At 44.3% G+C, this 14,748-nt stretch overlaps 1 protein-coding gene across 2 annotated transcripts; it reads right to left on the bottom strand.

Moving 5' to 3' along the window:
• Window positions 1–241: 241 nt before the first annotated feature.
• On the bottom strand, window positions 242–13,422 carry LOC106576505 (prestin). Of its 2 annotated transcripts, none has more exons than XM_045700085.2 (18): window positions 13,262–13,422; window positions 11,863–12,134; window positions 11,180–11,319; window positions 9,070–9,180; window positions 6,420–6,607; window positions 5,880–6,044; window positions 5,349–5,584; window positions 4,880–5,027; window positions 4,059–4,172; window positions 3,514–3,591; window positions 3,283–3,378; window positions 2,680–2,786; window positions 2,396–2,465; window positions 2,058–2,150; window positions 1,737–1,865; window positions 1,160–1,375; window positions 872–926; window positions 242–724 (listed from the first exon to the last, which is right to left on the bottom strand). In XM_045700085.2, the coding sequence occupies exons 2-18, from the start codon at window positions 12,018–12,020 to the stop codon at window positions 585–587; spliced, it is 2,244 nt and encodes a 747-aa protein (XP_045556041.1). In that variant the 5' UTR covers window positions 12,021–12,134; window positions 13,262–13,422; the 3' UTR covers window positions 242–584. The 2 variants fall into 2 exon arrangements, with proteins under 2 accessions (XP_045556041.1, XP_082820193.1); XM_082964067.1 differs by having other exon boundaries at window positions 11,863–12,131; window positions 13,262–13,402.
• Window positions 13,423–14,748: the final 1,326 nt, after the last annotated feature.

The following is a 14,748-nucleotide window of genomic DNA, read 5'->3' as shown; positions in this document are numbered from 1 at the left end:
ATCAGATTAGTTTGTGTTCAGACAGCAGTCATTTGCTGACATAGCTATGCTGGTTGTCATAGTAACAACAGGTGTGTGTGCAGTGGTGTAGGCTGATTGGTGGTGGTGTTTGTGCTTTCCATCACTCAGAAGTTATGTAGCAGGCTAAGGTGACGACTCCTGCCATGGACGTTTCCCAGTTGCTTTGAATGTTCAAAATCAAAGTAATTTTAAACAATTAACAAGCTAGTTAGCTACCACGTTCTTGTCAGAGTAGCTAGCAAGCATCAAGAGATGCCAAATAACAGTCTAAAAACACCTTCAGGGCAAATAAATCAGATTTCACCGTTCAAACACGTCAGATGGCCAGGAATCAGATTTGTATCTGACTTCAAACCACCTATGAAGATGGTTTGAAATGTGGCTAGAAATATCCTAATCCATTTGCTGTTCAGACTGTGTGTGTGTGTGTGTATATATATATATATATATATATATAAAAAATAAAGGATTTGAGTCACTTCAAACTGCCAATGTGAACACAGCTTTAGAGCAGCCTTAGATCCCTGTGGCCCCTCCCCCTTGATGTCCCCCGTCGGACAATGTCATTGAATGGCAGGGATGGTGGGCGGGGCAGTCCGGCGCCGACAGTGCAATACGGCGTCATGGACGGTGGGGAAGACCATTTCTGGGGTCACGACCCCGGTGAAAAACTGCAGGGTGCGGAGTTCAGCCAGCAGAGTTCCTGTTAGGAATCAACACACAGCTGGCAGGTAGGCCTGTATCTGACTGACTAGTGTTATGGTTGCTCAGGCTAGTGTCTTAAACAACCTCTAGTTCAGCTACCCTCAGGTTTTTTAATAGTAATCTAGACCAGTATGTTATAACTCACTGCTGCAGCCGGCGATGAAGACACACACATCCACAGCTGCATACTCCTTGATCACCTGCAGAGAGAAAAAGTCATGAGAACACCACGAAATGAGGAAGTTGGAAACTTAAGAGGTGATCAGCAGTAACACCAGAGTCCTGTTCAGAAGGGCCCAACATTACAATAGAAATGTCATGAACAAAGCTGACATTACACCCAATTCTACATGACAGAAAGGCATATCTGTTCTGTAATGTTACACTTCTGAACAGACCCCAGTGCTCTGCGAGTCGAGATAAGGTCCCTTACCAACTTGATTGCTTTGGCTCCCACAGAATCGATGAAGTTGACGGGGGTCCAGTCCAGAATGAGGGTGTGGACAGGACAGAGGGGCTCTAGGAACCGGGTCTCCTCAGAGTCTGACTCTGTGTGGGTCTCGGCCACCTGCCCGTTCCCCTGCACCTCCAAGTGGTTCTGGGAGCCGCCCCCTGCCACCACTTCGTGAGTGACGCCCAGCTCCACATCCTGGCCCAATCACAAGACGACCGAAATTGTATCAGCCAATCATAAAGGAGAATGAAGGAAACCAATATCGTGTCTGCCAATCACACAGTAGAATGAACGAGACCAATAGTGTTAGCCAATCACACAGTAGAATGAAGGAGACCAAAATTGTACCATGCAATCACACCTCTTTTGGCTTCAAACCAACCACAACAACGCTAACAGCAAAATCCTCTTAGAAAATGACTACATGAAGGCCTTCAATTCTGGTGTTCTGGTTACAGTGTCAATATGTGGCGTGTTTCAACAAGAAGCAGGGGAAGTAAACCAAAGCGATATTGTGAGTGACAGAGTAGAAAAATCCCATATTGAATGGGCTCACCAGTTTGACGACAGCACTCATTTTTCGTGGTGACTTGTGGTTTTGGCTCTCCCTCTCAGCGCTCTCCTTCTTGATTTTTTTTTTTCGGGCTTTCCGTATAGCCTGGAGATGTACGGGGTCCACTCCTGTCTGTACACGTTTAAATATGACGAGACAGGATGGGCCAAGCTGGTTTTTTCCAATGCAAGGATCCCTCACTGAACTGTAGTGTAGCTACAGTCTACAGGAGAGATGGACTAGTTTGCTAGGCCTAAAGTGCTTAACCCGTAACATAGTCGGACAAAAATTACACACAGAAACACACACGGCAGCTGAGATTACCTTCTCTTTGAGGGCGTTCAAATAAAGGTCACTGTTTGCAAAGTAGATTGAAGAGTTTGAGTGGAAAATCTTAATCCCTGTGCATTCAGCTGCCTGGAACAGAGGCAGAATCACAGGTCTCACTCCTCATCCAACACCATGTACTTTCTCATTCTATCCAAGGGTAGTTACAGGCACTAAAAAGTTCATTTATAAAAACCTTGTCCGCCATTACAATTTTTTTGTGCCAAACTATCGCTAGGCAATTGTTCAATACTTTAATGAGACCTAGCTTTTTAGTGCCTGCAACTAAGACCATATAGAGAGTTGCTCATTATCACAAAATGACACAATATTACTTTTTCATATTCATCCACGTCACAGTACAGGCCTGTGTCCAGGACCTGTCCCAGGATCACACTCTTTGGGCTGTGGAGAAGAAGGGGGCGAGAGATATTGAAATGTTTTATGACCGTTATTTCATACATTTCCATTGAACAGATTAAACCTGAAATGACTCAACCCAAAAATCAAACTTTTTTCCAAATGAAGCTGGTGATATGAAATGGTTACCAGTGATCGTGAAGAGGATATTTAATACTAAACTTGAATATATTTCAGAAGTAGTAGGATGGTTTAGTACCTCTGTGTTCTGTAGATGACACTCAGGATGGCAAATCCTAAGGCCACCAGAAGTCCAAGATCAAGGCCCAACAGCACAGAGGCCACAAAGGCTACCAGCCAGATAGCCTGGAAGACATACAGACCAAAGCAACAATGGTTACAGATCCATAGTATAGGCCTCGTCCCAGATCTCTTTGTGCTGTGTATCCAACTCCTACAGTCACTGTCATGCAATGACCATATGATCCATAGCAAACTGATCTGGGACCAGGCTACCATAGCAAACTGATCTGGGACCAGGCTACCATAGCAAACTGATCTGGGAACAGGCTTCCATAGCAAACTGATCTGGGACCAGGCTTCCATAGCAAACTGATCTGGGACCAGGCTTCCATAGCATGACATGTACTGGAGGAATCTGTCCGATTGGGTTTTCTGGTGCGATGTGGTCATGGTGCGGTCAGATCATTTAAATTGTTTACATTTTAGTCAATTCAGAAAGTAAACCAAATTCCAAGTTTCCTACATCGAAAAGCATTTAAGATAATTGGAATTTCAGTGTACTTCCTGAAATGACTCTGGGTCAGACGTAATCAGAAGTTGTGTTGCGGTCCAGACTCACCAACTCGATCTTGCTGGTCCTCCACAGGGCAGGGATGTCCCTGAATTGTTTAAACATCCCCAGCAGGTTAACCATGATGATGGCAGCCAGCGCGGTCTGAGGGGGGGGGGGGGGGGGGGAAATCGGGGTTGAGTTGGGGTGAATTACCATTCAAAAGAATAGGATTGGACATTTCGATGCAAATATCAATTATCTAGGCTACTGGAGTTGGTCGGTAACAGTTACACCCACCTGTGGCAGAGGCTGGAAGACAAAACCAATGGCCACCACCACCAGCAACACCACCATAGACGCCAACAGACCCGCAATCTGCAAAGACACACACAGAGAGATAAGGTACGTTAACACACCTATCATTTAGCCTTCCTTGAGTCTGCACAGAAGCGTCTGTGGTTGATCTAATCTTTATGGCTTCACGGCGCCAATTTAGCTCCCGTTATGAGGTGACACGTGTAATGAAAGGACAACTGTGTCATGTTAATGGCCATACACTCAGTGTGGGCCCAGCAAACAGGATGGGTGTGTGTGTCACTGTATCAAATCTAATTTTATTTGTCACATGTGCCGAATACAACAGGTGTAGACCTTACAGAGAAATGATTACATACAAGCCCTTAAAAGTAACAATTAAAGAGCAGCAGTAAAATAACAATAGCGAGGCTATATACAGGGGTAAGGGTACAGAGTCAATGTGCAGGGCACCGGTTAGTCGAGGTAATATGTACATGTAGGTAGACTTATTAAAGTGACTATGCATCTATGTATGTGTGTGTTACCTGCGTATTGCCCCCGGTGCTCTCCTGCACCAGACTGCGGGACATGGAACAGGTGATGGCGAAGGTGTGGAAGAAGGAGCTGACAAAGTTACACAGACCCAGGGCAATCAGCTCCTACAGGGCAACACAGAGCCAACGGGTTAGACTCTGGGGTAAAGTATCCCATAGGTACAGATCTAGGATCAGCTCCTACAGGGCAACACAGAGCCAACGGGTTAGACTCTGGGGTAAAGTATCCCATAGGTACAGATCTAGGATCAGCTCCTACAGGGCAACACAGAGCCAACGGGTTAGACTCTGGGGTAAAGTATCCCATAGGTACAGATCTAGGATCAGCTCCTACAGGGCAACACAGAGCCAACGGGTTAGACTCTGGGGTAAAGTATCCCATAGGTACAGATCTAGGATCAGCTCCTACAGGGCAACACAGAGCCAACGGGTTAGACTCTGGGGTAAAGTATCCCATAGGTACAGATCTAGGATCAGCTCCTACAGGGCAACACAGAGCCAACGGGTTAGACTCTGGGGTAAAGTATCCCATAGGTACAGATCTAGGATCAGCTCCTACAGGGCAACACAGAGCCAACGGGTTAGACTCTGGGGTAAAGTATCCCATAGGTACAGATCTAGGATCAGCCCCTACAGGGCAACACAGAGCCAACGGGTTAGAATCTGGGGTAAAGTATCCCATAGGTACAGATCTGGGATCAGCTTCCCCCCCCAATCCTAACCTTAACCATTAGTGGGGGAAATGCTATGACGTTCTTTGACATCTCCACTCTCTAAGGCTATAATGGCTACAGTACTGTGGAGAAACTGACCTGGTTACCATCCACACTGTAGCCGTGTTTCAGAGCAAAGATCTTGGCCAGAGAGATTCCCATGGAGAAGCCCACCACCGCTATGGCGATAGAATCCGTTACCAAGTTGGGCAACAGAGAGAAGTCTGGGATTGCAGGTGGAAGCAGCCTGGAAACAAATAAATATTGTCTGAAAAGTTGACTGAATAGTAACTACTGTTTGTACAGTACATGTCTTCTGATGCTGTTACTTGTGCATTTTGACTCACTAAACACTTTTTGGACCATAATATGCCACCGATACCTTTTCCCACTATAGAGCTGACCTGAACCGTACTGGCTAGGATATTGGGTTCTCACAATGTGCTTTTCAGGTTCTAGTAACCATGTAGGATGCATAGAGTAACCCGTTTGGTTTAGCTGGGCCGAAGGCCAGTTCAGTACAGCTTGGTTTGGATCGGCCCAGTAGTGTGAAAAGTCCTTCTCTTACCCGGATGGAATTGTCCTGACCACGTCCACTTGGTAGTTCTCTGACAGACTGAGACCATAGGAGATCCCCGTTGAGACCATGACCACAATGATCTCTCCAGGGATGGGCACAGGCAGCTTCTTCTTGAAGCGCTCGTTGAGGTCCTTCACGCAGTAGAGGACCACCATGCAGACCACGCCCACAATCAACGTGGTCACGTTGGTGCTGGTGATGTCACTGAACACGGCTGTAACACTCTGGGAGGAGAGAGGGGGTGTGAGAGACCTGGGAGTGTGTCCGTGTCCCCGAGAGCATTGCATAAAACTCACAATCTATATTTATCAAGAATTAATCATTTGTCGATTTATAACTAAATCATGCAGGCTTGTAAACTAGGCCTAATACCCATTTATTACAGCAGAGTACATCCACGGACTCCTATAATGTGGATGACTTTCCTGTCTGCTGCCGTTTAAAAGTTAACCACTCCATTCCTCATGCAGGGGCCCCCATCCAGCGGCAGAGGCCTCTGAGGCCCCGTCAGTGACTCACGTGAAGAGCGGACAGGGGCCCACTGAAGCGCGGGGTCTGGATGCCCAGCAGGTATTTAAGCTGAGAGATGAAGACGTGGACGGCCGCGGCCGTGGTGAATCCGCGTACCAGGGGCTCCGTGAGGTAGATGGCCACAAAGCCAAACCGCAACAACCCCAGGACCAGCTGGGGGGAAAGGAAAGAAAGAGACAGAGAGAGAGAGACAAACAAGGGGAGAGTAGATGATGACGATTTACTTGCATAATAAATGTCAACATAGATAAAGTATGTTGACATTAGGTCAACTAAGTTGCGGTCCTGTGGATCCCACTATGGCTGAGTAAACAGTGAGCGCTGAGCAACCTGTTGAAACCAAAAACCCCAAGGTTATGGGATGATCCTTATCTTCAGCATGAAAACTTTGACCTCTTATTGAGAGACTGACTAGTGGTGGGGAAGCTAGTGGCAACATGGAATAATCAGTGGTCTCATTCACTTACTGTCCAGCAGAGAGAATGCTGGGTTATTTGAGGGGAGGTGGAAGAGGGGAGTGTAACCCACCTGTATGACTCCCACCAGGGTGGTGAGGACTACGGCTACGTGGACCCTCCTGGCATCACGGGCCTCTGTGTCAATGAAGACGGTGGTGTTGGTGGAGGTACCATTCAGGGCCTGGATGGTGAACATGGAGTCAGGGGCCTCCCTCACCACCACTCCTCCAATCATCAGGCTGATCACCGCAAACGTGCCTGCAGAGAGCACAGCCTTAAAATTAGGGGTGTCAAACTCAACTCCTGGAGGGCTGAATGTTATCTGTTTTTGCTATTTCCTTTCAATTTGTGGTAGCAGGCTGCCTAATGGTGAAGAGCGTTATGACACTAACAGAAATGTCGCTGGTACAAAATCACAGAGCCGACTAGGTGAAAAGTCTGTCAATGTGCCCTTGAGCAAGGCACTTAACCCTAGTTGCTCCTGTAAGTAGCTCTGGATAAGCGCGTCTGCTAAATCACTCAAATGTAAATGCAAAATGTGTCCAATTAAGACCTAGACAGCCAGGGAGTTCCTTACTAATTAGTGACCTTAACTGACCAATGAAGAACAGGAGAGGAGCGAAAAGCAACCGACACTCGGCCCCCTGGGGGTTAATGGTTTAGGGGTATGGGCTTTTAAGGGACAGGGTTTAGGAGTTATAGGGTTCAGGGACACAGACAAAGGGCTTAACACCTGGCAGCTTATTATTGATACTGAATATGATGACATCACTCTGAAATAAAACAGAATAATAGAAGTATAAATGAATTGAATGAAATGAACTATGATCTACTCTCTCTTCAGCGAGTTGAGTCTGACTGACCATTGCCTCATCCTGTATGGCTCAATTGGTAGAGCATGCACCGCCAAAATTGTGGGTTCGATTCCCGGGGCCACACACACGGAAAATGTATGCGCGCATGACTAAGTCGCTTTGGATAAAAAGCGTCTGTTAAATGGCATATATTATTATTATTATTTCATGACATTGACTCATACAACAGTTTGACTTGGTAGCTTTGGCACTCCCCCTAGGTCAAATAATTATCACAGCACTCCCCATTTCCCTCGAGGTTATCAGTCAGTCTCCAAGGTGCCAGGTTCTTTATCAGTAATGGTTTAATAGAGAGGGGAGACATCAGTGCCACACCAGTGCAAACAGCTGTGAACCCAGTCCAGGCGCCTCTGCCGGGGCCAGTCTCTGTGTCTGGTAAAAGAGGTATGAAGCCATGTAAAAACTAATGTTAAAAAGGTGTTCTCATTTCCAGGTCAGGTTTGCTTGTGTTAGCTAGTTACGTTTGCTACTAGAGATGTTGACACGGGCTTTTGCCCAAGACTTGAACGGTGCCAAAATATTCCTTCATCCCTGCCTCAGAGTGAGAAGGCAGTCGCAAGTTACTACAGCAACTGCCCTCCTTAAGGCCACAATTTGGACGGAGGACATTTTGTTACAACTGCTGCCGCTAACTATTTCCAAGACGGTTTTAGTTCTTCTTTTCTTGTTGAAGTATTTAATGTGATTCACTGACTCACCGAGTAGTCAAAAGGAGACAAACGTGACGGCTGAAATTGGAGACAAGGCCAATGAATGCCTTGAATGTTCCCATAAATCTAGCCCGTCTATGTGCAACAGATGGAGTCACTATATGCCAAGAGACCTGACCTCACCCAAACTTAACAAGGACACCGATCAATTCCCAAAGTAAACCATTTCAAAACTTGGCTCATTTCCTGAAGTGTCATGAAACATTTTTTTGGCTATTATTCTGGCCACTTTATCTGTTACTCTTGAACAGATCAATCTCTCAGAGGTAACCCAGACTCTTGATTGACTGGGCTCCCTGGGTGGATGAGAAGGCCGAGTCCCCTATAGCACCATATTACCTTCATAGTGCACTACTGTTGACCCGGGCCCCATAGGGCTCTGACCAACAGTAGAGCACCAAATAGGAAATAGGGTGCTATTTGGAATTCACCTGTTGTTGATGTGGTTTGGAATGGTCAGTCTGTACTTGGCACAGCCACCGGAATACAAAACTCTGGCCAAGAAGAAGTGAAAAGGTCACGGCTGTCCAGGGGTAGAGACCTACAGGAAAACTATGTGAATACAACCAGGACTACTTCATTGGAAATCCCAGTAGGAGTAACATCCATCACCACAGGGAAGCTGCAGGGGTAGTGTTCAGTAGAGCACAAAGTAACAAACCAGTTTGCAAGGGAAAACAAAAACCAATGTTCTTATTAGAGACGTTTGGGTAGTATCTGTACCTCCACGTTTCAAAACATTTACTTAAGCAATAAGGCCCGAGGGGGTGTGGTATATGGTCAATATACCACGGGTAAAGGGCTGTTCTTATGCACGACGCAACGCGGAGTATACAGCCTGTATACAGCCCGTAGCCCTGGTATATTGGCCATATATCACAAACCCCAGAGGTGCCTCATTGCTATTATAAACTGGTTACCAACGTAATTAGAGCATTAAAAATAAATGTTATGTCATACCCGTGGTATACGGTCTTATATACCACGACTGTCAGCCAATCAGCATTCAGGGCTCGAACCACCCAGTTTATAACACTGAACACGACTCCGCTCCTGGGTAGCCACATTATACAGCTCAAGAGTGTAAAGTGACTTCCTCTGCACTAGTTGGAGCTCCGTCGTCAGGATTGCTCACCTATCGATATGTGTCTAGAGGTCCCAAAGAAGGTGTAGAGCAGGACGGGGTAGAAGGAGGAGTACAGGCCATACACAGGAGGCACGGCAGCCAGCATGGCATAGGCAAGACCTGGGGAGAGAGGACAGGGGGAAGAGATGGAATCATGTTCTACTACCCAGTGCATACACACATTGATACGACAGTAGCTAAGATGGGGAGAAGTCTGTAATAATAAAGCGCTGCTCTATCTTCTTAATAGATCCTACAGGTTCTAGTTTTGTCGCACCTGGACTACTGTATAATTGAAAAGTGAAAGACTAAAGCTACATACATGGGATGCTTTAGTGAATTTCAGAATGTCTGGAATAGGAAAGGCAGAAATTAAACAATTCAATAAACATTCGCAGCCAGTCATCCAAAACATAGCCCTGTGGTCAGGTGCCACAAAGAGGGACTTGTTGTGAAATGTTTTTATAATTGTACAACTTCCTTAATTTTGATGGACCCCAGGAAGTGTAGCTGCAGCCTTGGCAAGAACTAATAGGGATCCATAAGAAATACAGTACTAGTCAAAAGTCAGGACACACTTATTCATTCCAGGATTTTTCTTTATTTTTACTATTTTCTACATTGTAGAATAGTGAAGACAGACTCTTGGCATCCAGGTGAAGCTGGTTGAGGAATGCCAAGAGTGTGCAACGCTGTCATCAAGGCAAAGGGTGGCTAGTTTGAAGGATCTCAAATATATTTGGATTTGTTTAACACTTTTTCGGTTACGACATGATTCCAATGTGTTACTTCATAGTTTTGATGTCTTCACTATTATTCTACAATAGTAAAAATAAAGAAAAACCCTAGAATGAGTAGGTGTGTCCAAACTTGATTGGTACTGTATATGCTGAACAAAAATATAAAACGCAACATGCAACAATTTCAAAGATGTTGCTGAGTTACAGTTCATATATAAAAGAAAATCAGTCAATTGAAATAAATATATTAGGCCCTAATCTATGGATTTCATATGACTGGGCAAGGGCGCAGTCCACCCACTGAGGAGCCAGGCCCAGTCAATCAGAATGAGTTTTTCCCCAAAAAAGGGCTTTGTTCCAGACAGAAATACTCATCAGAAGAAGCTGGATGATTGTTGGTCTTGGGCTGGTCTGCGGTTGTGAGGCCGGTTGGACGTATTGCCAAATTCTCTAAAATGACGTTGAAAGTGGGTTATGGTAAAAATAATAACATTAAATCATCTGGCAACAGCTCTGGTGGACATTCCTGCAGTCAGCATGCCAATTGCACGCTCCCTCAAAACTTGAGATATCTGTGGCATTGTGTTGTGTAAAAAACTGCACATTTTAGAGTGGCCTTTTGTCCCCAGCACAAGGTGCATCTGTGTAATGATCATGCTGTTTAATCAACTTCTTAATATGCCTCACCTGTCAGCTGGATGGATTATCTAGGCAAAGGAAAAATGCTCTAAATGGGATCTAAACAAATTTGTGCACAACATTTGAGAGAAATAAGCTTTTTGTGTGTATGGAAAATTGTTAGGATCTTTTATTTCAGCTCATGGAACCAACACTTTACATGTCATGTTTATATTTTTGTTTAGTATAAAACAATCTCGTCAGAAAGGCAACATCTGGCATTACCACATGTATTTTTTTTATTACCCTCAAGCACTAAATTAGACCCTCCTAACGTCAAAATTGTCAGTGATGGTGATAGCCTATCGTGAATGACAATTTGTCATGTTTTACAGGTGACATTCCAAGCTGCATCTGCCAAACCAGACATTTGATCTCTGCGTTGTTAATCCATTTCATGGGAATATGGAGTCTTCTTGAATGATGTGTAACTACTGTTTCGTGAGTGTTAACATGTTAACAACAAGCCATACCTGTATTTGATTTCAATCAAAGCACAAACTGGTAGGCTATTTATTGGCACGTGTTGTTGAGTTTTAGTCGCTTTAAATGGAAAAAACACAAACATTCAGCACAATCAACAATGATTCAGCTTCGATATAACTTTATTAAAACGAGCACCATTCTGACAAGTGCCGCCCCTGAATCTAAACCCATTCTGAGAAGTGCAGCAGTATACCCCTGACTCCAACCCCACTGACCTTGAGGTAGCTGCATGACCCCCGTGCTGAGGCCTGAGACCAGGTCCCCAAACAGGTACTCCTTGACAGGGTAGGACGGCAGCCATGTTAAAATGGGCAGGAAGCTCAGAGCAATGGCTTTGGCCCTTTCTGATGAGCAGCTGGGAAGAGAGAGAGAGAGAGTGAGTGAGTAGGTGTGTGTGTGTATGTGTGCTTAATCAGCTTATCTATTAGTGAAGCTTCCTAGCAGCAAGTAAATGGGTGTGTACTTCTACTAGTGTAATACTAGACAAACATTGTCAGATAAAAAAATAATCATAACTTCACATAAGCTTTTAGAGTCGCAACAAATTTCCTGAAACAAGGTATTGCATAATTCCACATCCCAGTCACACACTCAGCAATGTTCTTCAATCCCGGTCATCAAAACACTGATAGGTATGTCTACTGGGCTGGAACAACACTGTGGGTCCCAATGACCAGGATTGAAGAACACAACGCTACAGTCTGTTCAGATCTGTAACAGGGTCGTGTTCTTTAGGCGCCTAACGGCAGAAAACAGACTGAAACAGGGTGGGACTACCTGGACCTGTCCAATAAGAACCACAAATGTTTTCCATTTTCTGTTGCAAAACGTTTTGCTACAGTGTGTACTATTAAACACAACACAGGTCTGTGGACACTAACTCGATGTAGATGCTTACTGGAGCTGTTGTGCCAGTCTCTGCCTGATGGTCTTGGGGCTCCTCTCTCTCGGGTGCAGGAGCTGGGTGTGGAGGTAGGCCTCATCGAACACAGGCCGTTCCACACGGTACATCAGCGGTGGGGGCGCATCCTCGCAGGGCGTTACATGTTGTTCCATAACACAGACAGGACACTGGGCATGTCAGAGAAAGGGGGCGGCTCCTAGCTTAAGTAGTCTCTCTCTCTCTCTCTCTCTCTTTTTCCACACGTCCTGCTTCCTCCCGCTGCTCTGCTGAGAGAGGAAGACAAAACAGTCAGTAACTGTTCAGACCAAATGTTTTTGAAGCAAAGCGTTGTTTTGACCAAACTCCAGCAGGGTTGAGCACCATGCGGCTGGTAGTTTTCATTAATAGAGTAGCCCTATTTATAGATATTAAAATGTGTTTGTGATTTTTTTTTTTTTAAATGGGGGGGGGGGGGGGTGTAGTGTTTTCAGACATATGGGCTATCTTTTCAAGCAAATATTTTTTAACTGATATCGCAAAATTGTGACCTAATATTAACTTTCTGCTCTGTGGAAAAAGAAAAACAGGGGTTTATTCACTAGGAACCAAAGGGGAAGAAACAGGAAGTGAACTCCTGAACTTGTCCAATAAGAAACTTGTTTTCATGGCAAAACGTTCTGTTGCAAATAGTTGTACTACAGTTGGCACTAATGAATACACCCCATGTGTGTTCTACATAAGAAAGTTTTCACTCCAAAATCAATGCAGAGATAGGAGCCTATTATTTGGGCTAAAGAACAGTCAGGCTGACTGTGGTAGCCTGGCCTACACAACATGGCAAACCAGAGGATATTGACCTTTCAGGTTGGAAGCTACTTAGAGGAAAGGTCTCCAGCAGCCTTACTAAAAATAGACATCCATATTCTTATCATATACTTTATAGACTTCTGTGGCAATGGTAAACATGATCACATTACTCTTAAATCAGAACAATGTCTAAAGCAGGACTCTCCAACTGTTGTTCCTGGAGAGCTAACCTCCTGTATAGGCATTAACGTAAAGGTATAGGCTATGACTGACTACTTACTGTAAAATCAGAATATTTAAACAAAAATTAAACATGAGATTAAATATGTTAAACTGAACTTCTGGAACCCTGACAATAAAGACGTGAAGTTATCACACCATGTGTATAGTAACTGGCTGTTCCTCTTGATTTTGTTAGCTGCCTAGCGACTTGTGTCATCACTGACAAAACACAACCACATCCTCAAAATAAAAGGTAGCTAACTAACGTTAGCCACATGTTTTAACCTGAATTGCAGGTTACAGAGGAATGTGTAGCGGAAAAGTGATGGCTATCTACAGAATGAAAAGCGCACATGACAGATGCGAATGAAGGGCCATTTATTACCTTCCCGACCTCAGCCTAGGATGTCACACTCTGACGCGATTGACCGAATTCAATTTTAGAAACTGACCGCGCATCTAGGCTCCGGTTACAGCTTAACACCGGGAATGCAGTTTAACAACCGTCGACACTCGACAACCGCATACTCGACCAGAGGAAGATCACTTGGTGGAGTGTGACGCACGTAAACTCTGACGTCACTAAACCAGTGATCATGGGACTTGTATTTTCTTTCCTACAGTAGTTGGATGATGATAGAAATCTATTCCCCTTTTCTTATTATCGTTATTGGTGCTATCTATATACGTATTATAGTTCTTTGGTTGGTGTTTTTCCGAAGTATATGCATCTACATTTCCAAAATACTCACCTAAATTAGAAAGAAAAATGATCAATTGGATTTGTTTCAGTTTATCATACTACATAATTCCGTGAATGTTGTCAACACTGACAATTGCCTTGCAGATACATTTTTAAAAATACAGAAGATCCGTCTCATTCTCCTATGGAATGGTAGTCTGGTCGGCCTGGCCGTATTGATGGTCATTGCTATCCAGTGTCATTGGGACGTTCCTACACTAAACCCTAACAACCCAGTCTCACAGATTGTGAAATAGACACGAATTGCCTATTGGAAATGTGTGACAGACACACGAACAAGTATATGTTTTCGTGTGCAGTACACGATTTTGTATACAGTGCATTTCAATCACTGATAAAGACAGTAGGTTACTTAACGCGAAAGTCTAGCAAACCAAAGGTTGTGTGTTCGAACCTCTTCATGGATAACTTTTGCATTTTCGCTACTTTGCAACTACTTTGCATGTTAGCTAACCCTAACCTTAACCCAACTCCAAAACCTAACCCTTTAACTACTTAGCTAGCATATTAACCACCACCTTAACCCCTAACCGTGCTAACGTTAGCCACGGCAAATAGGAATTCATACTGATACAAAGGCGCTCTCGAGTGGCCTTCTTGTGTAAAATAAATGTATTCATGAAATATTATTAACGTGCTTAAATAATATTCCGACAGATGGCGCCATTGTATGCTTTTTACAAGCTCGTGTCTCGGTTCTGCTTGTTTTTGAACCGGGTACGTCACTAATCACTAGACGTCTCAGTTCTGCTTTTTGACATTATATTGCTAGCATTCAATTATAGATACTTGGTCAAAGGCTTAGGTCACCTATACTGCCTAAGTACTGTACTTTATAAAGGGGCAGGTGGGTCCTGCATTCAAACATATGGTTAGGAAATGGTCATGGATCTAAATGTTGGCTGTGAGTAAACTTGACAACTTCATCCCTTCAATGTCAATCTTAAATGGCCAATTGGGTGTACCAATTTCACCACCACTACTATATCCACCACTAATTTAATTACTACTACTACTACTTATCAGGCAAAAAATAACAACTTAGGTTGGCTACATTCATGTATTTTCTCCACTGTACTCTATAGGCTAGGAGCATGGCGTACTGAACA

The sequence above is a fragment of the Salmo salar genome, chromosome 17 (assembly GCF_965601325.2).
Source record: "Salmo salar chromosome 17, fSalSal1, whole genome shotgun sequence".
In the NCBI taxonomy this organism is placed as follows: Eukaryota; Metazoa; Chordata; class Actinopteri; order Salmoniformes; family Salmonidae; genus Salmo; species Salmo salar.
Note: the sequence above shows the minus strand (reverse complement) of the source record. Positions and strands in the feature narration are given on the sequence as shown.